This window comes from Pempheris klunzingeri, chromosome 12 (genome assembly GCF_042242105.1).
Source record: "Pempheris klunzingeri isolate RE-2024b chromosome 12, fPemKlu1.hap1, whole genome shotgun sequence".
NCBI classification, from domain to species: Eukaryota; Metazoa; Chordata; class Actinopteri; order Acropomatiformes; family Pempheridae; genus Pempheris; species Pempheris klunzingeri.
The window spans coordinates 19698741-19725776 of NC_092023.1; the positions used below are offsets into that span (position 1 = coordinate 19698741).

The 27036-nt window shown below is 40.0% G+C and overlaps 3 protein-coding genes across 3 annotated transcripts; 2 read left to right on the forward strand and 1 right to left on the reverse strand.

Annotated features, from left to right (window-relative positions):
• The first annotated feature begins 2946 nt into the window (after positions 1–2946).
• On the forward strand, positions 2947–3378 carry atoh7 (atonal bHLH transcription factor 7). The gene has a single exon (XM_070841530.1). The coding sequence runs from the start codon at positions 2947–2949 to the stop codon at positions 3376–3378; it is 432 nt and encodes a 143-aa protein (XP_070697631.1).
• A 3191-nt stretch (positions 3379–6569) lies between these two features.
• pkd2l1 (polycystic kidney disease 2-like 1) lies at positions 6570–12030 on the forward strand. Its single transcript, XM_070841612.1, has 15 exons — positions 6570–6849; positions 7003–7116; positions 8327–8454; positions 8578–8831; positions 8946–9170; positions 9250–9478; positions 9569–9739; positions 9835–10016; positions 10511–10631; positions 10721–10819; positions 10913–11034; positions 11118–11235; positions 11388–11521; positions 11603–11744; positions 11917–12030. Exons 1-15 carry the CDS (start codon positions 6570–6572, stop codon positions 12028–12030), a joined length of 2433 nt encoding a protein of 810 aa, XP_070697713.1.
• A 1607-nt stretch (positions 12031–13637) lies between these two features.
• On the reverse strand, positions 13638–22731 carry tial1 (TIA1 cytotoxic granule-associated RNA binding protein-like 1). The gene is made up of 12 exons (XM_070841180.1): positions 22551–22731; positions 22077–22173; positions 21850–21948; positions 21630–21684; positions 21439–21526; positions 19272–19347; positions 18928–19036; positions 18270–18365; positions 18052–18136; positions 17719–17842; positions 16485–16627; positions 13638–16286 (listed from the first exon to the last, which is right to left on the reverse strand). The coding sequence occupies exons 1-12, from the start codon at positions 22577–22579 to the stop codon at positions 16163–16165; spliced, it is 1125 nt and encodes a 374-aa protein (XP_070697281.1). The 5' UTR covers positions 22580–22731; the 3' UTR covers positions 13638–16162.
• Between the last annotated feature and the right edge of the window lie 4305 nt (positions 22732–27036).

Here is a 27036-nt window from a genome sequence, read left to right on the forward strand (position 1 = left end):
GCATAAAATTACATTCACCTAATGTGACCTAATTATACGCTGAGCCTCATCTGACCAGCTGCCAGGCCTACTTGTTAACTGGGTGCTGTATGTGTCGCTACGTAGTAAATATCTGTGGGCTTTGAATGAGTTGTTTGTTTCTTTCTTTCTTTAAAAAAAAGTGTTTCAAATTATGTTCTGCATTTTTGTAAGTGTGCTCAACTGCAGTATCAGCACAATAACCAGTGTCATGTTTTAAGTCCAGATTCTCAAAGATTGTTACAAAACCAGCAGAAAAGTCCACACACAGGAAACCAACACTTGTGATGTGTTTCTCTGTGCTTATTAATCAAAATGAAGTAGAAGCTTATTCATGTGATGATAATGAGATTTATCAAGTCAAACCACACATACAGATGGAATCCTTCCTTGCACTTTCTCCTGTACTGAAACATACGCTTTGAGCCCTAATCTCCATTTCTCCATAAGGAGAGTTGGATTTACGAGGGTCCGTGTCTCTGTCAGAGCAGACGGGTCACTCCTCAGTTGTGACATATGGCTTTTGACAGAGGGCATGGCTCAGCCAAGCCAATCATGTGATGGGTGGAAGACACGGAAGGGCCGGGCCACGTCTGAGACGAGGCCCTCAGACAAGACAAGCAGCAGCTGGCAAACTACATCAATCTGTAATCAATGAACCAACTGGTAGATGGGATTATATGCCTAATTGCACAGCTAACCAGTCCATCCCAAAATGACCAGACAGCATCAGCTTGTGTCCATGACCCAATACCAGAGACGGGCATTATTCTGGGGCTCCGACAGTGATTAATCATTCATAACCTGCCTCTACACCCAAGCTTTGAGTTTGTCAATACACAGTGACAGGAGCTACATGTTGGTCCTGACAAAGGATGACACCAGAAAGTAAAGCAGCAGAGGCCGAAGAAGTATCCAGATCCTTCATTCAAATAAAATACAGTAGGAGAAAAATATGGTGTAAAAGTACCTCATTACAAGTACAGGTCCTGCGTTTAACTCAAGTTAAAACACACAAGCAGCACTTCAAATGTATCTAAATATCAAAAGTAGATATTTTGCAGAATGAAGCAAAACTTCCATATATTATTATTATTGATACACTAATATGTAAGAATTGTTTTCATTTTTTAGCTAGTCAAACTATTTTTAAAGAGGCTTTATATTATCGAGTCATTCATAACAACAAATCTACTAATGCAACAGTAACTACAGGTAAAAATTACAACATTTCTTGCCAAAAATGTAGTGAAGTGGAAGTAGAAGGTACCGAGGTGCAGTACTTTAGGGGTTAATAGCTTTCTATACATCTTTTTCTTAGATTAACGCACAATTTACTGTGATTCCAAGTGCAACCGAGAGTATTTGAATTTGAGTAGAAGCCGAGCACAGTTACAGTGGAGTGGAGTTTTCTGTGGCTTTTGTGTGACAGTCAACAGTGTGTTTGGGTGTGTGTGTATGACGGAGGAACCTGCTCAGGTCCTCCTGAATTACACAATTTAATGTTGGCAGATGGGAAGGACAGACAGACAAATTATTCTGTCTGTCTCATTTTCTCGGACCACTACACAGATCAATTATTTATTTCTCATGTGGTCCCAAGTACATAAGGAGCATTAATGCATCCCACATACTGTGATTCATTAAGAAAGCAGCACTGATAAACACCCTTTCAGACTAATGTACTTCTAATATATAAAGCAGAGGACATTTGTGGAGGACTGTGCTTTTCACCTTTTCACTCAAACTGCGCTCCAAACCTCAGATGGGGCAGTAATCTGTACACCATCTTGTCCCATATTGTTTGAGGGCCATAATCCCCTGATATGCTGTTAAAATCCCTCAGGTTACAGGCCACACTTCCACTTCTGTTGCCTCGGGCTAATCTCAGATTATGATTATTATCACAAGGAGACCGGTTACATGAGAAGTGAAAGGGGATTTTTTTTTGGTGACTTATGTAATTTAAAACAAATAACCTAATGGACTTATAGTCAAGGTGCTTCCAAAGATTTCATTTTTAATTTATAAATAAATTACATTTTAAGTTGTGATGCCTACATGTTTATTGATGATACGTTAAAAAAATACTTAATAACTTTGTATAACTCAGCGAGGTAAGGTACTTTGTTTGCATTTACAATAAGTTAACTTTTCTCCTTTCTCTGACACAATATAGTGAATTTTAAATTAGATGAAAATTATACTACATTTGCCATGTAGTGTTTTTTATTTACTGATAACTGACGTTAATCTTATTTAATGCTTATTCTCTTGAATTCAAAGCCTAATTCAGAGTTAAGTCCATTACCTATAATTGCTAGTTTTTGTGATTTTACATAAGCTTAATTCGAAATATCCAGAATCATAGCATTTTAAAAGTTTGTTTGCACCATCAGCTGTGGTGAGTTGTGTTACCAGATGGTAGACTTTTGGTGTTTGTGACACATGGCTCTGAGTGAAGCCACGGCCAGATAGCCCAGCCCAAGATAATTGGAATTTCATTAAGGTTTTGTTTGTGTGTGTGTGTGTGTGTGTGTGTGTGTGTGTGTGTGTGTGTGTGTATGTGCTGAGAGTGGGTGTGGGTGTTTATGAGTCCGCATGGGTGTGTTTCTCTATGAGCAATATTGAGGAGGAGGGTGGGGGGTGGGGCAGGGACTCCACCTGCTGCCACCTGTTCATCTGCTCCATCTTATAAAAGCTGCTCCCTCAGTGTGTCCAGGATCACAGACACCTTGGACTCTTCAGGCTGCCCACTATCTGGAGTTAAGGACACCCAGCCTGGACATCAGCCTGGCTGTAACACTGAGGAGACTTCAGAGGAACCCTGTAGCTAAAACTGGAAACTTCTCTCATATATCTGTTGGCTCGTAGCTGAGTCTCTCTGATCTGAGGACCTACACCCGTTCGATTCCCCTACCGAACATCATGAAGTCTCGTCGACCCAGCTGCACTGACTCTGGATCCGAGTCCTCAGAAGCAGACTCCAAGAGCCCAGAAAAGTATGAGACCGCCACGAGGCGGCGGATGGCTGCCAATGCCAGAGAGAGGAAGAGGATGCAGGGTTTGAACACAGCCTTTGATCGCTTACGTAAAGTAGTTCCCCAGTGGGGTCAGGACAAAAAACTGTCCAAGTATGAGACCCTGCAGATGGCCCTCAGCTACATCATGGCCCTCAACCGGATCCTGACAGATGCCAGGAGGCACAACGCTCCTCACAGGCAGTGGCTGGACCTGCAGTTTGACTGCATGCAACCTGAAAACTACCCATGCCTCATGAGGTACGACTCTCCAACTGAACAGGAGTACATCCACTCGTCGTTCTCATATCAGTTTGATGGCCATCAGGTCCACGCATAAACTGCTGCCATTTGGTAGAAGATCCGTCATATTGTTGGACGAGAGTGACAATGTGAATAGATTTCCTTCAATCTAGGAGACAGTAAATACATTTGTATTGCATTATTATTATTTTCTTTTTGTATTTATATAATGTTTGTACGACAATCAGAAAGGCTTCAATTTCAGTTTGATGTCTTTTTTTTTTTATTTCTGTTCGGTAAGCCAGCAATGTTGAGCAATAAAAGAAATGTAGTGTCATTATAATGACCACTAGACTGTACTGAAGATACAGAAAATGGTGTATTTCTATCAGTTATTTTGATATGGCCCTAAAATGTTGTGCAATGTTCAATGGATTCTAAGAAAATCATTGTGCTTAGTTGCATAGTTAAAGTCAATATGTAACTACAGTGTCAAAGTGTAAGTACGTGTTTGTAGAGTTGAAAAATAGATGTTATTTTACACATGCAGACCTCTATTTTGTTGATTCATAGTTTTTGATCAAAAATAAAAACTATTTTGTATTAAAAAAGCATTCCTCTTGTTCTTTATTGTCTTCTCTATTGGGTTCAGCCAAGAACTCGTTATATTCATTTTTATATTCTTCTTTATACGTTTTATAAATTCAGTGGAAAAATGGAACTGCATCTACTGGCTACTGTATGCCATTACATTACATAATAAGTAAGTACATTTGTGACATTTTTAGTAATACAAAGCTGATTCTCTACAAACTAAATTTCTCTTTTGTATCCTCAAAGCCATTTGTATTTGTAAAACATAACCCTGACATACTGAAAAGCTTAACATTTACACAATAGTACATTTTACAGCAACATTTTCTAACTTGAATAAAGACTTAATATGAGAAAGCTCTGGTATTTTGACTGACATAATATCAATTTGTCCCCTTTGTGTGGTATTAAAACCAAGGGTCATCAAGGGGAACATCCTTTGTTTTGTGTGTGTCATGTTCTCAGTAGGAGTAATGGCAGGTCATGTCTGCCGCACCGCCTCGCTCTGCACCCTGGGCAACAAATCCTCCTTTTGTCCTGAGCTCCTGTGCTCAGAGATAAGACACTTTTACGTCAACGGGGAATCTAAACATTTAAAATAGACTCATTTCAGAGGAACCAAGTAAAATGTTTTTTTCAATACTCTGTTCTCAGAAAGTCTCTAAAAAATAACACCTTTGGAGTTTAACTGATTCAATTCTGCTACAAGGTAGTCCAATTTAAGTGGAGATAAACCGGTATGCCATATGATCCGCAATTGTCCATTGTTGGAGCCCCACAGCTACAGATTTAAATGGCAATCATCAGCCACTGAAAAGTGATTGTTCCAGTTTTGAAAAAGTTTGAATGGTGGCACAAGCCACAGCAAATTAAGGAAGGCTGTGTGCCAGATCCTGCCACGGCTTCAGAGGGGGAGCAGAAATTAAACTCTATTGTGTGGTAATGGCTGTGTGTAATCGCTCTGTTCAGAGCCGCTGAAGCATGAACGGCCATAGCTGGACCCAAACTCTATCTGCATCAAGTATAAGATAACTACAGCAGTGCATCAACTGTACTGTCCAACTGCTCGTACACTACGCACATCTTTTTAGCCTGCAGGTGATTTTGGTGGTAATATCTGGCATTCTGTGTGATTTTTCTAGATCATCTCATATTCCAGTCTGAGAGGTTCAATGCGTCTAACTGGACAAAATATGTAACAAGATACAAAGACAAATAAGGAGATGGATATCATATAATAATTTACAGACAACAAAAATGAACTATAGCTAAACTATTCATTCGTTTATCTGTTTAACTAATCATTGATATTAGCCAAGAACTCTTAAATGCACGTGTGCTAAGTGTTGCAGGGGGTTTGTTGGATAGAGACTTGGCCGATAGACGAGGTGCCAAACGCGAATACAGATGGTCATAATGATTCATATGCCACAGTGAATGTTTGCATACCTAATAAATGCTTTCTGACAGTTGGCGTGTCAAAAATGAATAGATGGCGGAGTCAAAAGTGCGTAATGGTAATGCGGCGGAGACCACCAATGACACTGCAATTACACTCTTCATTAATTCAGTCACAAGCAGCAAACAGTTGGTGACAGAAAATATAATTGACATGCAATAAATTGATTTTCCTCAATAGGAGCACGTTATTGGGTGAGTTGTTAATCAATAGCGACAACAATGTGCTCAGCATGAAAGTAATTGAGAGGGCAAAACAAATTAAAATGTCTTTTAACTGCTTAATTATTTAGCCTTCCAACGTGGCTGGATGTTTTCTTTTGTAAGACATTTCTGGCAAATGAATAGATGAGGATGGATGTGGTATTGTAGAGGTTCCCACTATAGAAGTATCTTAAATTTGACGGGTTTTTATAATTTCAGCTCCTCACTGCCATGTGTTTTGTTTTCATTTTATTTTACCAAATGCATCATCTGATGAAATGCATTATTCATTAGAGGCACCTGGCAACTTAAAGAACGATCAAATATGAAAATAGTTTGAAACAGAATAAAGATTATATATGAGCTCTTACTGGTTAAGGATTAAGATTATGCCACTCACCAAAATAAGGTTAAATGTAAAGTATTTGGTTAAAACCTGCTGAACTGCAAAACAAGACACAAGTATTAATAAAACAAGATCTTAATAACTAATAACTAGTTAATAATTTCTACAGAATGCATTGACACTCATTCAAAGTAATGGAGAATGTCTGAATGGCTGCTATGTGACTATTAATAGTTTTGTGCAACTTTCCATCATATGGAATATACAGATAAGTGTCCATTGCATATGTGTACTGAAAATAATAAGAATCCCTACATTGTCCTTGCTTATTCTAGAGCATTTCTACCATTAGAAAACAAACAAAACAAAAAAACAGCAGTGCCATTTATCCAAAGCCAAACAGTCAGACCGATTTTGAACATTTCTCCAGATTTGTGCTTAGACAAGCCCAGACGCTTCCACCAAACAACATTTCAGTCACGGGCATAAATGAGTTAACTGGCTGACAATGTCATGAGTGCAGAAGCTCCGGTGGAGGACCAGCAGCTCCTCCCTCGACAAAGCTTATGTCATCCACTCTTTATAATCATCTCTCCAGCAGGTGTTCAAAAGCTGCACACACCGTTCTGCTTCACTTTCCTCTCTGAACTAAACATCAGCAGTCCAAACAGAGAAACACAAACGTCATGAAGTGCCTGAACAACCGGGCCGAGAGCCACCTGACCGGACAGGTGGAGTGCGAGTTGAGCAGCATGGGCACCGGGGCCTGGGTGAACCAGGGCTTCTGTGGCTCCCCTCCGCCCCTGCCCAGAGCTGTCAGCACCATCTACAACCCCCAGCCCCTCTTCCACGGCTCCATGGACAGCATGTACAGACTGGACGCCTCCAGCTCTTTCCCAGAGGAACCACCATCCACTGACCAAACCCTGGTGAAGAACCAAAGAGGCTGCTGCTCTTTTATCAAAGGTAGGAACCCATTCAGTTAGTTTACAAGTATTTCCGCTACAACTGTCACATGCACAACTAGGTCAATGAGTACGGATGACACCCAACTGTGATCTTTACAAAAACTGTCAGCATGTGACATAAATCGTATCTTATGCTGTTCTCTGTCTGTAGGCTTGTGGAGCACAACGTTGACTGAAAACACCTCAAACAACAGAGAACAGTTTGTCCGAACCACACTACGGGAGTTACTGGTCTATCTGGTGTTCCTGGTGGATATATGCCTCTGTACGTATTCTACTTACATCATCCAATATTTTGCATTCGCAGTATGATTGTCAGTCAAACTGGAAAAAGTATTTGGAAGTAAATAATTTGTAGGCATTTATCTTGAATCTCACTGGAAAGTGTTTTACTCACCAACAAGATTTGATACTTAAAGAAAAGTTGTGTGAAATGAAACTTAATTTGACGGCTACTTTCTCAGATGTAACACATATTATGCAGAGGTGGGAAGGAACAAAGTGATCCCTACATTTTAACACAAATATCTGTACTTTCATTTTCAAAACATTACTTAAGTTCTAATGCATTTAAGGGTAATGGATTATTTTTCTATTTTGTATTATTGCACACCTTCTAAACATCAAAACCAATTTCAACCTACATACATGAGAGTAACACATAGAAAAGACGATCCTTGGTCTACCAGTGACCCGTACATGACCAGAGAGAACAGACAAATGAAAAAGAGTGGCGTCCATGCAGGAGAAATGTAAGAAAAGTACTTTTTACTTTTATACTTTGAGAACAGTCTTTTTTTCTCAAGTATCTGTATTTCTACTTAATGAATGTGTACTTTTGCCACCTCTGATATTATGAAATCTGTTGACTTGAAGTGGAAACATGAAAATTACTTCCAAATACTGTCATCCTAAATGTATGTTCTTCACACATTAATGACACACGCTGTGGGAGAGGGGACAAATATTTGTTTGTCTGATGATTTCCTGAAAGTGCTTACAATTCAGATATTACTGAATACGGCACTTTGGACTGTTGATTTACCATCAAAAGCTTCCCCCCGCTTTAATGCCTACTACAAATGCCCTCCCCATCCAAAAGCCTGAAGGCCATTGTCCAGCTGAGCATTAGGAGTGAAAGGGACATGGGCACTGCTCTCTTGCCTTTTAGTGATAAGAGCAATTTGCCTCGTCCATTGTTGCTTTGTCTGGGCTAGATTTACATTGTTTGATGAGGCTATTTGTGTCAGGCCAGCGTGCTCTCTTCAAACAAATAATAGCCTCTAATCTGGATCTGTTTGGCTGCAGTGACATAAACAGCCAAACAACAAGTGTTCAATAAGGCCTTGCGTGTCTGCATCTGAGTTGTCTTATCTTGGACCACTGAATGGAGCAACATTTAGAGCTGAGCCTGAGCAAAGCCAGATAGGAATCATTGATTCAGGCAGTAACAATGTGATCACATTGTCTTTCAGTGACATACGGTATGACCAGCTCGAGCACCTACTACTACACTAAAGCCATGACGGACCTGTTTGTGAACACAGCCGGTGAAAGTGGGGTTAAGTTTCAGTCCATTAGCACCATGGTCGACTTCTGGACTGTGAGTTTATCTCCATATTCATTTAATTCATGTTCGCCGCAGTGAGAAATCACTGGCAACTGAGAATATGACATTTCTAGGTGTGCATTTCAAACTGCATCCACCCTCTATTTATATGAACAGTTCGCCCAGGGTCCATTACTGGACGGCCTCTACTGGACTAAATGGTACAATAACCAGTCCTTGGACAGCGGAGACCAGTCCTTTATCTACTATGAGAACATGCTGCTGGGAGTCCCCAGAATGAGGCAGATCAAGATCATGAACAACTCCTGCAAAGTCCACAAAGACTTCCGGGACGAAATCACGGCATGTTTCCATGTTTACAATGAGAAGAAGGAGGATGACCTCAGCTTCGGCCTCATCAATGGCAGCGCGTAAGCCACTCTTTGTTTTCCTTACGGGGTTGCTTTCGGTGTGCAGTTCAGTGTTCCTACACATTTCCATTTCCAAATTCCACACTTTTTCATACTTTTCTTCTTCCTCTGCAGCTGGACCTACCACACAGAGAAAGAGATCAAAGGCTCCTCTCACTGGGGCTTGCTGACCACATACACTGGAGCGGGATATTACCAAGACCTGAGTCGGACCAAAGAGGAGAGCACCATCATACTGCAGGAACTGATGGACAACCTGTGGCTTGACCGAGGAACCAGAGCTGTCTTTGTTGACTTCTCCACTTACAACGCTAACATCAACATGTTCTGCGTGATCAGGTAAAGAGCACCGCTGACAATAACAGCATTGTTTGGCACCCATCCGCTGGTTGACCAAAGTTTTATCTGCTTCTTTCAGGTTGGTAGTTGAATTCCCAGCAACTGGTGGAGCGATCCCTTCCTACCAGATAAGAACAGTCAAACTGATTCGCTACATCACCACCTGGGATTACTTCATCCTCGGCTGCGAGATGCTCTTCTGCTTGTTCATCCTCTATTATGTTGTGGAGGAGATTCTTGAGCTGCGAATACACAAGTTCTCCTATTTCAAAAGCATCTGGAACATCCTGGATATTGTTGTCATTGCGGTAAGGAGATGTAATTCTTTTTTGATTCAATCATGTCCTGTTCTCTGACCTTGCTTGGCCTCAAAGAGGTAAAATTATTCTCCTTCCCAGCTCGCCATTGTTGCCATTGTATTCAACATTTTCCGCACCGTTAAAGTGGACAGCTTGCTCGGCAAACTGCTGGAAGAGCCCAGCATCTACGCTGATTTTGAATTCCTGGCCTTCTGGCAAACACAGTACAACAACATGAATGCAGTGAACTTGTTCTTTGCGTGGATCAAGGTACAGTACTGAAATCTTTCACTCAAACATTTTACTCATTAAAATCGGCCTCCGGCGTGATCCTGAACATGGTGTGCTGTCCTCTTGTCCTTTAGATTTTCAAATACATCAGTTTTAACAAGACCATGACTCAGCTGTCCTCCACACTGGGTCGATGTGCTAAAGATATCTTGGGCTTCGCCATCATGTTCTTCATCGTATTCTTCGCCTACGCTCAACTGGGATATTTGCTGTTTGGGACAGAGGTTGAATCTTTCAGCACCTTCGTCAAGTGCATGTAAGAGGAGTCCAAAACTGCGTCTCAGCACTTGGTTCCTGCACATTTTCCATTTCAAAATTCCAAACCTTTCCAGGCTCAAACGACTCCTCAGTAGATCTTTCTATGGTCTTGTTTATTCACTGTGTTGATTGAAACGACCGTGAATGCAAAAGTATAGTTTCCTCACACAGAAAAGGTAGTCTGTTTACTTCTCTGTCAATCACTCCATAACTCATGTTCAGACAAGCTTAATATTATTAGTATTAAGTTAATAGGTAATAGGTATTAAGGTAATACTGACATTTTCTGCCAAACTAATTTGGTCATGGATGTCCAGATTTGGTACAGTTATAAGGCGTAGGGCGTCTGCATAGGAGTGTACATTCCATCGCATGCCATACTTCTTACCTTGCTTTTCTACACTGCATAAGATCCCTGTAGGTTTGTAAAGATCTACATATGACGTTTGGGCATTGACGAATCAGTCCTTTTCCTTTTCTTCTTCTCTGCAGCTTCACACAGTTCAGGATCATTCTTGGAGACTTTGATTACGACGCCATCGACCGCGCTAACCGGGTTCTTGGGCCAATATACTTTGTGACTTACGTGTTCTTTGTTTTCTTTGTTCTACTGGTAAGTAATTCTTCTACACATGACAGTTTTCAGTTTAAAAGGATAAAGATGAGCGTTCCCATTATCTCTTGATGTTATCTGTCCCTCAGAACATGTTTCTGGCCATCATTAACGACACATATTCCGAGGTTAAGGAGGAGATCTCTTCCCAAAAAGATGAGCTACAGATTACTGACATCATCAAACAGGTAAAGGCAATCAGATTAATGTAAAAAATAGGCACACCTATGGATAAAGGTGGACAAGAGCTCCAAAGAAAATAATTTTCTCTTAAAATTCAGAGCTATGTGAAGACATTTATGAAGTTGAAACTTAAAAAGGAGAAAATATCAGATGTTCAGAAAGCGCTACGGTCTGGATCTGGAGAAATTGAATTCAAGGACTTCAGAGAAACGCTGAAAGAGTGAGTGACAAAATATCAAAGATAAAAGCAGTATGCTGCCTGTAGTATTAAACGTAACCCTCACCGCTCTGATGATCTCGTAGGATGGGACACGCTGATCATGAAATTTCTGCAGCCTTCTCACGGTTTGACCGTGATGGGAACCAAATTCTAGACGAGGACGAACAAGAGAGGATGAAAATCGAGCTGGAGGAAAAGAGGGTCTGTGTATTCATCTATTCGACTTTACAAGATAATGTGATGTGATACCTTTATGCTACTTTCACACTGTTTTTTGACTAGTTTCTTGACTTGACAAGCGATAGAACACAGACAAAGCTGTTTTCATGATGGTTTTTCTAATTTCTTGACAGGATGCTCTTTCTGCGGAACTCAACAATCTTGGAATGAATTATGAAAAAGAGTTACAGGAGAAGCCTCCTGTAACATCCAGTGAGCAGAAGAAGCCCACCAGTCATACCTTTGCAGATCGGGAACAGTTTCTAAGGTGGGGAAAAGTTTTTACAGTAAACCTAAGAAGTGTCTTACGTTAACCAAACACTGAATTATCTTTCTCTCACCGTGACAGACTGGCCAGACAGGTTCTCCACCTTGAAAGCTCTGTGGCAGGCATCACATCCAGGATTGAGTTGATTATGGAGAAACTGGGATTACAAGAGGAAGCTAAATGGAACAAAACGGCAGGGAAACTGGCTGGGAGCAAGAATGATGTGAGTGTGGAAATAGGTTCAATATCTTCTTAAACCTCTAATGCTTTGTTTTTAAGACTAAACAGTACAAGTACAAGTCTAATGTTTTATGCTAAAGCATCCCAGCAACCACACGTTCACAGTTTTATTCTCACACAGACAAAATATTTCACTTTCCATTACCCCTGTCCAGAGTGATCAAACTGCCTCAGACGGGCGCGTCCTGGTTTGCGTGGACAGAGGGACGAAGATGTCGTCAAGGAGACCAGCAGTTCGCACCAACTCCTCATACGACTGTCGTATGTGATTAAGCTCTGAGAAGCAGAATTGTGGGTTATCTGGAAGTCAGCTGAGGATGAACAGGTCACACACAATATTTCGTGCGGAAAAATGAAAGGATTCTTTAATGTTGAAAACAACAACATCAGATAAACAATAAACTACAGTCTGGCATGGCACATTTTCAACACCTCACTGCTTCAGATGCTCTTTTAAGGGATAATTCAGATTACTTATTACAGATGTACTTATTCATAGTTAGTTTAATGCCTACAGTTGACGGTGGTCAGCATGTCCCCAGTTTGGAGAAGCCAGCAGAAGTCCATTTGCATATGCTGAACAATGTACTGCAGTGGGCAGCAATTTATTTTAGCCACCTGAAAACATCTATATCAAGTGTATGCTATATCTACAATATTCTCACTACTTTGCAGTCTTCTTTCGGGGCACTGAAGCCATTCTCTTCGTCTTCACACGCATCAAAATAACTGTTTTTGTCACTGGAGTCTAGTGGCTTTGAAGAGAGCAAAGAGAAAGAATGAACGGACTCTCTGACTGCACTTAAACTGATGGTGATTTTTCAGGTGGGCCTTTTATAGGTGGTGGAAATGTTTTTCTGCTGCCCCCGTCCACAACAGTACATTGATTAGCGTCTGGGCCGGGACTCCTGCCCCCCAACTGGCTACGTGACGACCACCATCTACTGTAGGTAACACACTGACTATGGATAAGTACCTCATACAACCACACTTCAAAAAATCTATCCCATTAAGTTACAACCACTGGTACATGTAAATACTGTATAAATGTTTTTTGAAAATCTTTGCATACTAGGAGACTGCACTAAAGTGAATATAATAAACTGGTTAAAGTTTAAGCTCAGATATATGCAGTGTATGCTGTAGATGAGACCTGATTGTAAATCAACATATTATTAATGTTGTGTACTAAAAACTATTTTCAACAGGAGGTTAGAAAAATACAGCCATGACAAATAATCAAATACTAGGCAGTGCATGTGCCACCCAACATTTGACTATGTGAATATTGGCTTCGCTTAATCACTTGATGTTAATGAATGTTCAAGTTCTATTAGAAATGCTCAAAGCTATCAGCCCTACCTTGACTCGTTTAACTTGTCTTAGTGAGATCTACAAAACTATTCCCTAATAGATCTACTGTTTATATGTAATATTTGGTAAGGTAAATATTAACCAGCGTTGTCCACCTTCTGAGCTGCCAAAACCTCAATATGTGATGAATGACAGTCAGCCTTCATTAAAAATACATGTCCATTAAACACAACATAATTGGATCTATTATCATACCAGTGGACTGAATGTTTTCAACCCCATTGGTCGTCATAATTCAGGCTTCAAGCTTCCCAACGTTACTCCAAACAAATAGGGTGAAAAGCTTTTTGAGCAGATGTATAAAAAACATGCTGTGTTAAGTATTTAAACTTTCAGCAGGTATAAGCTTCAGTGCCTCAGTTAAATTGTTAAGTGCATCATTTGCTATGTCTGGTAGAATTACTGAAAAGACATCATTTTACAGTGAATTTATGCTTTGCTGTAAGAACCTCTGTGTAAAGAGCACTTTATTGGTGTGTAATAAATGTACTGAACGACCAGGTTCAAATGTTTCTTTATTTGAAGTGACTTATGGAGTTTTTCCCATTTAAATGGAAAATGTATGTCATCCTTTATTATTAAACATCACTTCTGTTGTTCAACTTATATGCATTATTGTCATAAAAGCAAATTTCCATTACATTCAATATTTTAAGCAACAAATATATTACATGTCATAAGCGTGCAGTTCAAGCTGAAAAGTCACCTGCTTCCTGCTACTTCTTGAAAATGGCACAGAAACTTAAAAATGGGAAAATCCACAGTGGAAAAGAATTTAGATCTGTAATGGAGCCTCTGGAAATAACACAAAGTCTGAATTTACCGACACATCAATTAAGGCTTATTCATAAATTATATTGCTGAAATTTGATGATGGCATTTCATTTCTACCTACAGTATGTACATTTCTTCTTGAGTTTCATGAAGTTTTGCGATCGAGGTTTATATTTACACTCGTGGCCAACATGACCCTGTTTTGTTACATGAACGTCTCGCAGCTCCAATAAACAAACAAGCAAATTATCAATCAAGTTTGTTGGCTCGTATGACAGGAAGAAGAGAGTGAGCAAACAAAGAGTGTAATACACTGTACAGAATGGCACAAACGCAAATAAAATCCAACTGGCAGGACAACTTTGAGAAATCCTCTTGTCAAAATTAGTGATTTTTTTATATTGTTTACCTGGAATATATGGAAATCTTCAGCAAACACTGAGTAAAGTCAGAATGTACTGAGGGGCAGAAAAGATGCCTGACGCCCTGACAAATCAGACATATTTAGGAAACCTTCCATTTTCAGAGGAATAAACATAACATAAAACAATCCAAATTTATAGTAAGCTTAAAACTTTGGACAATTTGTCTTTATACAAATGGGTGATTAAATTACGGCATTTTGGAAAACGTAAGACATGATGCAATATGATTAGGGGCTGGTTTTGGTGCTGAATTAAGTCTAAGGTTCTTTGCAAACATTCTCACAGGCATTAGGAAGAAATGACTATAAATTAATTGAGGATATAAAGAGGAAGGAAGGAGGAAAAAATATTTAAGATTCAATATTTTTCCAGGAAACCAGCCCCAGAATCAGCACACACAATCAGTAACCTTTACAAAGTTTGGGGGTTAAGCTGTTTTTACAATATTTTCTTAATATGGTGAGCATGTGCTATAGCCTTTTCTTTGAGACACAATATTATAAATTAGTCCAATCTAGGCTACATAAAGGAGTAAACTAGTCCATCAAAAGTCTGCAAAGAACATGCTGATCTCTCTGATAGAAAACATGGAAAAAAACTAAGATTTTTTTGCTTTCAGAGCTGTGTTGGTGATTTTGTACACAAAATTTACCCAAGAGATACCACATCCCACTTAAATCTCCGTTAAAGCCACAGTTGTTTATACAAATAGTTGCTTCACATATACTGGAAAGGTATAAACTACTGTTCTGGGGCCTCTATTCACAAAGCATTTTTCATTAATATATCAAAATAGGCCTGACTTTCTAGCTATGAGCTGAAGCTAAGCCCAAACCAACTTTTAACAGGTTGGTTCATTCTTGTGGCTCAAACTCATGGTGACCAATCGTACCTGCTTGACCAGTACAGCACTGCCATCACGGCCCGTCATTTTAAAAACTGACCTGTATGACAGACAATAACTTAATCAATGCATAAAGACTCGAGTGGAGCTTTATCTTCTGTTGTATAAAATGACAGAAAAATGCCCCAAGTATGACAAGTAAATAAACATTTTGACAAGTCTGTAACAAACAGTTTTTCCACTGAAGTATTAAAAAACATATTGGCAAACAGAGAGCAGATATTGCTTGATAGCTTGATAATTCTATGATAATGTTATAAAGTTTGAGCTTTCCAAGGATTTTATTCCTTCTCATGTTCCAGTGAGCTGCTGGAATAGTGATTTAGTAAGTATGCTATTAGAACTACTGAAATAAATTGTATGCATACGTTTCAAGATTTTTAGGTACGTTTTTTTTTGCTCAAGTTTGGAATTTCAGAGGGTAACAATTCATTTTGGAGGACTGCATTGACTTTTTGATAGTTTGGCCCATTGGTCAACTTGCTCAATATGTGTTTATTGGAAGGATTTCAAATGGTCACCGTCTCTGCAAAGATTCATGTCCAATAAGCCAGATCGCCAAAGCTGAAAATCCTCTTTGTCACACAATGGGTAAGGTTTTTATAGGGCGGACATGTCCTTTAACATCTACTAGACAAAGACAGTTGGTTTGGCTTCACCTCAGAAACCCAAGAGCACTTTTCCATAACAGAACTATGAATTATCATCAAATAAACTTTGTAAAAAGTTCAAAGTGAAATGAAAACTGCCATTTAAAATGTAACTGTTCAACTGGTTGTTTAGGAGCAACTATAAGCTACAAAGGCTTTGTGAATATGCCCCCTGCCCTTCTTCTACCACAGCAGCTGTCCAGATGAGAGATTGCTGTGTGGTGTAAAAGGGCTGACAAAATCCCCCTGGTATTACACTTAGGTTAGGTCCAGCTCACTGCGTTTGGTAGCCAGCCATGCTGAAGTTGGCCAGGTTGGACATGACTTGACCAGGCGGGGCTGCAGCCTGGGCTGATGGAGATCCAAAGTTTCCCATCCAGGCCGGTGACTGGGACTGCCTGCAAGGATGTCACAAATACCCAGTAAGTATGACTGGGGTCACTGCGTACAACGATCAGATGTGTAAAATAAATCTGAAAGAGGCTGGAGGGAAAGATCTCCTTTATTATCTTAGAGAAAGTGTTAAGAGTTAGTTAGAGTGTGTCAGTGTGGTCAAAGTTTATGAATTAACTGAATAGATACTAGGTAAAACTCACTCTACTCCAAATCCTTGCTGGTTCCACGTCTGGCCGTACATGCTGTAGGAGGGAACTTGCCACCCATTGGTCATGTACTGTCCATACTGCTGCTGTGGATTCCCATAGAGCTGGTTCCACTGCCCCCACTGACTGTACTCAACCTGAGTGGCACCAACAGAGAAACTACAATTACGCTTCCACCAACCAGTCAAGTTGCAGTTTACATCCATGTCTGTTTGTACCCAAAAGTAGTGTCACTGATTCAGTATCCAACCAAATGTGAAATATGGTCACAATCTCTTCTTCTGTTCCCGAGTTGTGGCATTGAAAAACAGCCAGAAAAGTCATCACCTCAACATTTATGTGAAATGTTGTCAGAATTTGTGTATAAATTCTTAAGTTATGGCAAAGACTGCGAAATTTGACCTCTGAACGCCAAATTAGATGAAATTCCGTCAGTGAGTTCCTGAGATAACATGTTCATGAGAATGGGACAGACGAACCCAAAAACATAATGCCTCTGACAACAGCTGTCACCTGTACGGGTGGTTAAAAGGCAACTGAAAGTCTTTACTGCCGCCATTTAATATTAACCTCTATGTTCAATAGGTACAAATACTGCAAGAAAAAAGAAGATTTCTATTTTTTAAGGAACATATCTTGGAGATAACATTTCTATTTCTGTTTTGGCTAATAAGCATGACTCCTCAAATTATATTATGATCCGAATTGCCAACAAAATTAGTCAGGTTCAAAGTGACTCCCATGACTTAGGGGTTAAAACGCCACCACTGATGCAACATCGGCTCTGGTCCGACCAGGGACCTTAGTTGTGTGTTATTCTGCACATCACACCCGTCATTCCCAGTCATTGTTCTACCGTCTCTAATAAAAAGGTATAAAAAGAAAAGAATAAAAATGCCTGCGATGATTACGTTGAAATGGTGAAAATGAAGTTGAAATACTTATACAATTTAACTTTATTCTGAAAATTTCTGCTAAATTCTCAAAATGCAAAAAAAATCTTTCCTCTGATTTATTTTGTCTTTTGCCTGGCACTAATACTGAGAGTTCAACTTTAGTCTTTAGTCTTGAAATGTAAAATTAAATAAAATCTTCCTCTTCTTATTTTTCCTGGCCTTAATACTCTTCTCTAGAAATAAGTATAAATAAAGAACCTTAAGATTTAAGAAATTGTTGTAAGAAGAATATAAAATAAGAATATCAGTGCATTATCAGTGATGTCTCCCACCTGCTGTGGATTTTTAGCCATGTCAGGAGATTCCTTGCCCCAGAAGCACTTGACTATGTGCCCTTCAATGACTGTGCCATTTACTGAAACAATGGCATGGGCAGCGCTGTCATGGGAGGAAAACCTTAAAAGGAAAACAGCAGCTTAGCAGTCAAATTTACATAATCTCTATCAGACAATTCAGAAAATATCATACCAGCAATAAGGTGAAGACAAACACAAGAGAAAAAGTAACTGACACAGACTCAAGTACTGACTGGCCTGTCATTGAGTCATGCAGTGTGCTTGTGTTGACATCTAGAGGCCGAACGCTGCAACAAACTGTGGCACTACCTGATGAAGGAGTATCCTTTCTCTGGGAAAACCCTGATTTCCATTATTTGACCAAAAGGGGAGAAGGTCTGTCGCATTAGGTGTTCTGAAAGAATCAAACAGGAAAAAAGGGTTACTGTGGGTAGCTCTCAGGAAAGTGTGTGGTAGTTAATTAGTCTCCTATAGCAGTGTGACTAAGGGCTGTGACAATGCATCTTTAGGGACTTAGCAACACTTGCCTGATAAACCTGCCTGGATCCCTCCACAGTACACGGTACAGTTCTGCGGACTGGACTGAGTCACAACATCATCAAACCTCAGCTGCTTTGAACCATCTGAAATTAGAAAAAAAATCCAGCAACTTATTTGTAAAGGAATATTCCGACCTTTATACACAAAGTTTATTTTTAAAATCAAACCTAAGTCACAGCTGTTATCTTATCTCTGGGCAGAACTATGTTGAGGCCATTAGTCTCCATGCAACAATAGGTAAGATAAAGGTGTAATTTGTCTCACACTAGCAGTCGCAACAAAGCCAACAGAAGAGCGAGGAAGATGTTAATCAAGCACTGTCTGCACACTCCCTCACAATCCAGCCATCTCTACTGCTTATCGATGGAGGGTTGCGGACAACCAGACAACCATTCACACTCATATTCACACCTACGGGCAATTTAGAATGACCAGTTAACCTTCATGTCTTTGGACTGTGGGAGGAAGCCGGAGTGAACCCACACAAGCACATGGAGAGCATGCAAACGCCACACAGAAATGCGCAGCCAGCCAGTAGGTTCAAACCCAGAACCCTCTTGTGGTGAGGCAACAGTGCTTAACACTGCACCACCAGGCCGTCCCTAGACTCAAATCCACCTGGTGAAATTTGAATTTTAAACTTACTGTCCTGAGCACTCTTTGGAGCTGGTGGTTTACGCGTTGCCCAGTTGGTCCTGATTTGGCGTCCTCCAAGCCACTGTCCCCCCATGTTAATGATGGCATTCTCTGCATCCTATAAATCCAAATCAAAGACAGTCACCCCTTTGGATTTATAAGTCACCATAGTCTGTTCTCAAAATATACTGTTTTAAGTAATATTGAAACTGGTGTACAAGAAACTACATAAGGTTAGATGACTTAAGTTGTTGTGATTGGTTATATCTTAATTACTGTAAATGCACTAAAGTAGGATAATAAACAGAAAATAGAAATAACCTTCAGTCTGTGTTCTTGCACTGGAGCCTTACCAGTTTGTTGTAGAAGGACACAAATCCATACCCCTTTGATTTGCCTGTCGTCATGTCCTTCACAACACGGGCATCCCTGAAGGGAAACGTGAAAACAACTTCAGTGCACTCTCCAGTTTAAATGCTTCAAACTAAAAAGGAACCACGCAAAACACACTGAATTGTGAATCCTCTACTCTGTCCTACATTAATGTACATTAGCTATCATGGCCTTGTACTGAGCTCTGACTCGTATGATAACTTCAAAGCAACACTTGAAAACAAAAAAACAAGTACAAATACATGCAGCCTACAGTATTGTTTTTTAAAAAAATAACTTCAGATGTATTAATGGATCCTTGCCATTAGCACCACTTCTTGTTCAGTCTTCTCAACAGTAGGCTACTGATTTAAATTCACAAAGGAACAGATTATATGGATTACCATGCATTCTTAAAATCTGCTGTTGGTGCTCTTCCTACAAATAGAAATATATAGAAAATATCAAAAGAGAAAAAAGGAATTAAAAGGCATACATGGCCTGTTAACAGATTTCTTTATTTTTCCTGGTCAATTCTTTACCACCAATATGGAGTATGGAGTTTGGGAAGCTGCAAATTTTGAGAAATTGACATTTTCAGAAATTTTGGAAGAGGATCATTGCACTACAAACAACACTATGCAAATCAAAACGAGACAATTTAAACATAGATTTAGAGGAATACATTGAGTATCGGAATTTGTTAATCTAAACTAGATCATGTTAACACATAGCATCTACAAATAAAGACATGTGGAAAGAATGGAATAAATAGAGAAAAAAAAACTACATCTGAGTCTCCCGAGTGCACAGTTCCTTGCTGTTAGCCTTCAAGCTCCTGTCCAATCCTATGAGCATTTCTGCAAAATAACCAAAGTGCTATTACTTCACTGAGACCCACAACTAAAGGCTGTTCAGGTTCATACACACAGCTTACAATTTGCTGACATACAGTTTACTTACCACACCCTAACCTAAATATGCAGAGAAAAGCAAGAGTAGGCTAAAAGCTCACACTTCAGTCATAATAACAGAGAGACACAATACACAGACCACAAGTAAGTAACGGCAATAAAGTGCTTAACAATTTGCAGGAATTGTAGTAGTGATTAACAGCTTAAATGAGGCTGTTTCTATCTGCTAAGAGTGTCTTTAAAAACAAAGCAATGCATAAGATGGTAAGAGATTCAGTCCAATCTGATGATTACTTTCATGTGATAATTAAAATTATGCTGGTCCATCATCAACTATGTTTACATGCACGGACATAGTGTCTTTTACACAATATAAACCTGACAAAGATTACTTCAGAAGGAAGCTGCTCTCTTGAACACTAACCACTACCCCTCTGTTGACTTCTAAACACTGCACCTCACTGGAGATAACTTGGGTTTTCACTCTTTATGGTAATCTTATTCTTGTACAGAGAATAAAAGTATAAAATTCCCCAAACTGGCTCATTTATCAGTCTGTGTACCTAATAATTCATTCACTCAAAGATGTGCGTCTTGTTCTAATTTGCAGTGCTTGAAAAACATCAGTCTGTACAGATGTTCTAGTCATTGTGTAATTCAAGTTTTTGTTTCACCCCTGTACAGCTTCAGCCTGTTAGTAAAATATTCATTCATGTGTGTTGTTTAGTAAGTTTCATTTGAACTTACGTATCCATGTTGGGTGGGGTTTTTTTTTTAAACAGGAAGTGCGTGGGCTGCCCCTTAACGATTACAACACCAGGGTGTTCCAGCATTTCATATATCAGACCATTGTTTTTATCCCATCCATCCATCCATCCATCCATCATCTACACCACTTATCCCAAAACAAAAGAATTTATCTGATATCAGACTAAGATGCAGTTCGTAAACTGCTGAGAAGGAACAAAAACCTTCAAGATGTCAGCCCTAGAAGACCAGTGTTTAAAAATTATGAAAATCAAAACATGTGAGAACCTCTTAATATCTTTATATTTTCAATTAAGTCAATAACAGTGTTGTATGCATGTAAACATGGTTATAGATGGTTACAGAAGATTATTATGAAGTACCTTAATAATGCCCAACTTCAGAGAAATCAATATGCTTGCACTGTAGCATTCAAATTATTGTACTGCACTTGGAAAAGAAAAAACCCTTTGAAGTGAAAACTTACGAGATTTTCCCAAAAGGTGCAAATGCAGCCTTGACGTCCTCAGTGGTAATCTCAGGGCTCAAATCACCCACAAAAACATGGAAGTGATCTAAAACGAAACAAAGGCAGACAAACAAAGGAAAGAAACCATTTACTTTTTTCTGGTAAACTTTCCTTTCAGCAAATTAGAAAATCATTAGGTGACCCCTTACTGGATGTGTCTTTCTTCTGGCTACTTGGCGTAGTGGCCCAATTAACTTTGACCTCCTGAAAGCAGAAAGTTCACAGAGAATATTTAACACGATGACTTGACTTAATGAGAACCTGACAAATTGGCATTTTCTACACAACGAGGATGACTGGGGAATTAAGTCAGGAACAGTTGAGCGGCCTAACCTCACATTTAATTTTAGCCCAGACAAAGTGTCCTACCTTTCCTAATATCTTCCTCCCGTTCATGGCTGCGAGGGCTGCAGCAGCATCTCTGTGTTCAAAGAACTCCACAAAGCAATAGGGGTCATTGCTTGTATGCTGTAGGGGACAAGGTCAAACCCAAAAGTTTAAAAGATTGGTTCCACTATTTTGTAGACATCTGTGATGCAACAGTAACAGTGTCAGACACACAGGATGATAAAGCCCCATCAATCTTGGCTGCTTACCTCTGTGATCATTTTACAACTTTTGCAAGGCCCTATCTGGGTGAAGAGTTGCAGAATCAAAATTTCCGTAACATCCTTGGAGAGGTTTCCCACATACCTGATGGGGAAAGAAGAGGGTCACGTTGTGAAAGCTTGGGGACAACTTGTTTAGTGTTAACGTTAGCTAATAGTTAGTGGTGCTGAGTTATTAATGTGACGTTATTTACATTAGCTTGACTGACAAACAAGCTGGCCCAACCTTAGTAATGTCAAACGTTAGACAGTTGACTCAGATAACACACACACGTATGAAGTTAGTGTTATTTTGTGTAACCTTGTGTTATCTAACCTAACGTTAGTGACGCATTAGCTTAATGTTACGTTGTCTGGCTTTATTCACCAGATTTGTGTAGACAGCGGATAACATTAGCGAAGTTAGCCACCGGCTTGCTAACGACAGCTAGCGCCATTGTTTAGACCCCTAAAATTACTTACAGGGTTTTGGGGTGGCTTTCGTCGTCCATGGCCGATGTCAGCAGTCACCAGGGCAGAAAACGTTAGTTACTAGCTAGATAGCTAACGTTAACCGACTCTGGTGTACGCTGTTAACTACAACAACTAGCTAACTAGCTTAGAAGCTAGCTGACCGGGCGTCAGGAGATACGTCACCGTGGGAGTCCAGAGAGCGTACATACGTACGTACGTGCGTGCGTGTGAAGAGTCCCAGCGAGGTCAGGGTGAGGTAACAAAAACAGTCCTTTTTACTACGATTTATGGTACTGTCGTATTTCTTTAGAATGAAATTAGTGAATTGATAACTACACCAGCCCAAACAGTGAACACACTGAGTGCTTAATCTGTCTATCAGTAAAAGTCTTTAAGTGATTTGCGTTAAGAGACTTTTATTTTGAAGTGGAACGCAGAGGGGTGTTTGTTTTTATCACCGCTGTTCGGAGGTTTACGATAACTGTCTCGAGTGGCGGAGATCTTTCTGGAATCTGAGCTCAGGTGTGATCGCGAGGGCTGTTTTCATTTTTAAAAAAAGATCCTGTCTAATAGCAGCGTCACTCTGACTGAACAGTGGGTGCGTTAAAGCGCGTCGAGTACTGACAAATGTATCAAAAGGACAATAAATCCTAAATGAATATTTATTTGATAATAAATATAATTTTGATACATTTAGGGTAAAAATAGGTCTGAACTGTCCTGTGTCACACCCTCCCCATCCTCTCGTCACTTTCCAACCATCAACTGTCAACAAAAACATGGACAAAAACTACAGAAATTATGATCATCAGCAAAGAACAACAGGAATTATGAAAAGGGGAGACATTAATCTACGAATTGCCCGCACATATGGAATATAAATGTGTAAAAGTGTGTGAAAAAATGCTGAAGATACCGAATTTACACTCAACAATAAATAGGGTGTGAGGTAAACAGCACTGTCTTTTTCGATACCAGCTCTAGGGGGCGCCCGTGACAGGAAATTTCCATTTAATGAGTTTTGACAGATGTTTTTTATGTTAGAGTGACTGTATTGAAGGGCCAACAAGTATGATGTCTGCTCTGTCATTATTAAATTATCCAGAACATTTCCATCGAAAACACTGAAAGTTTCTCTTCCCTCACTCCTCCCATCAAGACTTCATGGTTTCACTGTGTATTGTGCAACACTGATGTCTTTATTCCACCAGAAGTCACCTCAGAGAGGGGTCAAAACAGGACAGGTGGTTATCAGATACACATCCAGTCAGTGCTGGGTGATGGGCTTGCAAAAATCATGGATGACGACCGGTCCTAGCATACAAATAGCTTAGTGGCCTTGTGGAAACATCAACATAATCACTGAATGAAAAATCTGCTAATCATTTGTCAACATGCTGTTCTCACTGTATTAATGATTCTGCAGACTAAAGGCATCAATTATTGTAGCACATACATCTGAACAATTTACAGCTGACTGGAACTTTTCCTCCTACAAAAAAAGAAGGGAAAAAAAATCACAATAGGAAATGTGTGTGTCAGAAGTGCAGGTTTCCAAAAATAAAGATATCAATGATTACAAGCTGCTACGTCCAAACTGTGTCTGAGTATCATTAAAAGTCCCGTCTCAAGCCAAGTGAGGATGATTTTTTTTTAGATTTCCAAGTATTTCCCTCATAGTATGCGGCTGAATTGGCGTAGTCCTGTGATTAAGGAAGATCTGTCACTGTGCCCACACTGTATCACACCACCACAGTTACGTAATAGTGTACCAAATCACAGCAAACCCAGACTGAGTTCCTTTGGACAAGATTTCTCATGTGGGAGTCTGAGTACATCTATTTGGGGAACCTTTTGTTATGGAAAAGCTTGGGATTCCCTTGTTTAATACGCAGGGAAATGTTCTCAAGCTGGGCTTCAGGGATGCCTCAGTCTATAAAAAAATGTATCTCCTAAATGAAAAATGACAACATTTCATGGTACTTTTGTCAACAGTAATAACACAGTAAGGTCAGAGATTGGTGAAATGGACAGTGTAGGTACAGTATAAGCTAAGTAAGTGATTTACTGTCCCCTACAAAACAAAAGATCTAGGAAAAGAAAGAAATGGCTCCAAACCCACTGCTCATTTACTCTTTTGGTTCACATTAAAATGTTAACTGTTACTCGAAATTTTGCTCTTTTCACGGGCAATTTTATGTTTTACTCAACAGTTCTCCCTGTCTTGTGTGGGGGCAAAAAATTGGAGGAATTGAAACTGCAGGGCAACAGCAGCAAGGCGGGCAGGAAACACAAAAGGATTGGCAGGCGTGGGATGCATTTTCCGTCACTTATATCAATTATATCTTTTTTAATCAGTGTCGGTGTCTTTTCTTGCCAGATTGGCATAAATAGAACAGACAGTGAAAGCATCACTGCAGATCATGAGCCAGCAGCAGGCGCTCCACCTCCTGTGTGGACAATGCAGTTGATTAACATGGGCGCCCAAAGGAAGCAGGCAGTGTTTCAGGGTGCTTCAGTGTTTCCACCAACTGTGTGTCCCCGGTGTTACACATGAAGACAGGAGATATTCAGCCCTCTCCAGTGGGAACATGACGCTAAAATATGCATCAAACTTTTACCAGTCCAAGCAAAAGACCCCGAGAAGGACTATTCATAGCGTTAGAGGGTAATAGACAAATAATGTAGTCTACTTATACTGTTGCTGCTAACAGGGCCTACTTAAGTCTTAATTTGCTTATTTGTACATTATATGAACTCACAGCATGGTCGGGGTGAACATTTGATTCTGATTGGCTGCAGGGTGTCCGTTACAGAGTGATAATGGACACCTACCAAGTAGTTCCAGCAAAACTGTTCACCGTGCGAAATTAATTTAATTTAGTTAAATGAGTAACCATAGCAACAGGGACACAGTCAGGGCCTCTGGTCACAGTTTGTTACAACACCTTACCAAGCAGCTTATCTCTAACTGTGAGTGTAACGCTAGTTACAAGCACCACTGATCCCCTCTGAACTCACTGAGACTTTGGATCACATCTCCACTTTGAACTCGTCTTTGAACACTTTACATTAATGATCGCCGTTCACAGGAGCAACAATCATGTAGGCTGAAGTTGGTACAAGTGTTCATCTCACGTTACACATGGCCGTACATTTATTCGTGAAAATCTTGATATTGATTTGGGGACAGCGACATAGCTGTTTAGCTAGCTACTATTGATGTTATACACGCCGTGAAATTATATTTGCTGTCAACCGTATGCAGCGTCATTTTTAAACACACAGAAATATTAATCAGTGGTCTTATATTTCTTTCTTTGACAAGTGACCATGGTATTTACGGCCATAATGCCCCTCTTGGAGTTTATCTGAATTCACATTGTCCATTAATTCCTGATAACGGACACCTCATTGGGCATTATCCCTTACTGTTTACACAGCTTTGTTGAAGACTTGTTTCTGATTGGTCAGTCATGCCATTCTACAGGCTGTTGTTTCTGTATAGCACACTGTTGCCATGAACTGTCCTTAGGCTGTATAAAGAAGTGGATGTAGCTTCTGGGTCTGTAAAGTGAAGCCAATGCGGAAATGCCTTAAACCTTTTGAATAACTGGTTGCAAAAAGACTTCTGGTTGTATAGAAGTCTATAGTAAAATGACCCTACTTCTCACTTGATTTATTACCTCTGTAAACACTTTCCTAATGAGGCGCTAGTTTACAGTCTTCTTCAATACACCATGATGTTCATTTAGTATATTTTGGTCCCATTCAGAGGAAAATAGGTAATAAAGCAGGATATGCTTTAGGGCGGGATTACGATGTGACTAACCAATCAGAGGCGACCTTCGCGGCAGGAACATCACCTCTGGTTCCAAAAAAATGCCATCGCCCATAAAGTGAAACTCAAGGCTTCTGGATGGTGGTCCACAAACCACTGGGAGACGACAGGGTGGCTTTATCCACTTCTCACCCAGTCTAACTGACTGTTGCTATGGATGCTGTGCTGATAGCGGAGGCCATAAAATAATTTTTAAATTAATATGATAATTTTGAAGTCAATCTTTTGTCTCAAACTGGTGATTTCTTTGGTAGCTGTGTAATAAGCAGGTTAATGTACTGCGAGCAGCAGCAATGATTGCAAAACTAACCCCATCACTCTGTTGGAGTTTGTTTTGCAGCAATGACTGGGCTCGCTGTACACTGTTCCTTACTTAAACTAATGATTACAATATACAAGCTGGTTTAGTGCCATGGGACTGAGGGGGGGGGGGGGCACATTCCCATTTAGGGCCATCGAAAGTGCAGGGCCGGCCCTGATCAGTCACTCTCCAGCAAATAAACAAACAAAAAAGAAAACACCTCCAGACAGGGGCTCCCTCCGCCGACCACAGGTCTACTTTATCTATGTTAGGAGGGAGGGGGGTGTCTGCGACATAACAGGTTTGAGAGCCCGTGCCACCGTCTCCTGCGCCGTCCGCCCCCGACACTAACC

Bases quoted from the DNA above. Each gene is read 5' to 3' on its own strand.
- atoh7 (XM_070841530.1), top strand. From the start codon at position 2,947: ATGAAGTCTCGTCGACCCAGCTGCACTGACTCTGGATCCGAGTCCTCA.
- pkd2l1 (XM_070841612.1), top strand. From the start codon at position 6,570: ATGAAGTGCCTGAACAACCGGGCCGAGAGCCACCTGACCGGACAGGTG. The intron at 9,171-9,249 runs GTAAAGAGCACC...TGCTTCTTTCAG, and splicing joins AACATGTTCTGCGTGATCAG to GTTGGTAGTTGAATTCCCAG. The intron at 10,820-10,912 runs GTAAAGGCAATC...CTTAAAATTCAG, and splicing joins TTACTGACATCATCAAACAG to AGCTATGTGAAGACATTTAT.
- tial1 (XM_070841180.1), bottom strand. From the start codon at position 22,579: ATGGACGACGAAAGCCACCCCAAAACCCT. The intron at 17,843-18,051 runs GTAGTGCCACAG...TTTCCTTTTAAG, and splicing joins AAAGGATACTCCTTCATCAG to GTTTTCCTCCCATGACAGCG. The intron at 16,287-16,484 runs GTGAGTTTTACC...ACATCCTTGCAG, and splicing joins CAGCAAGGATTTGGAGTAGA to GCAGTCCCAGTCACCGGCCT.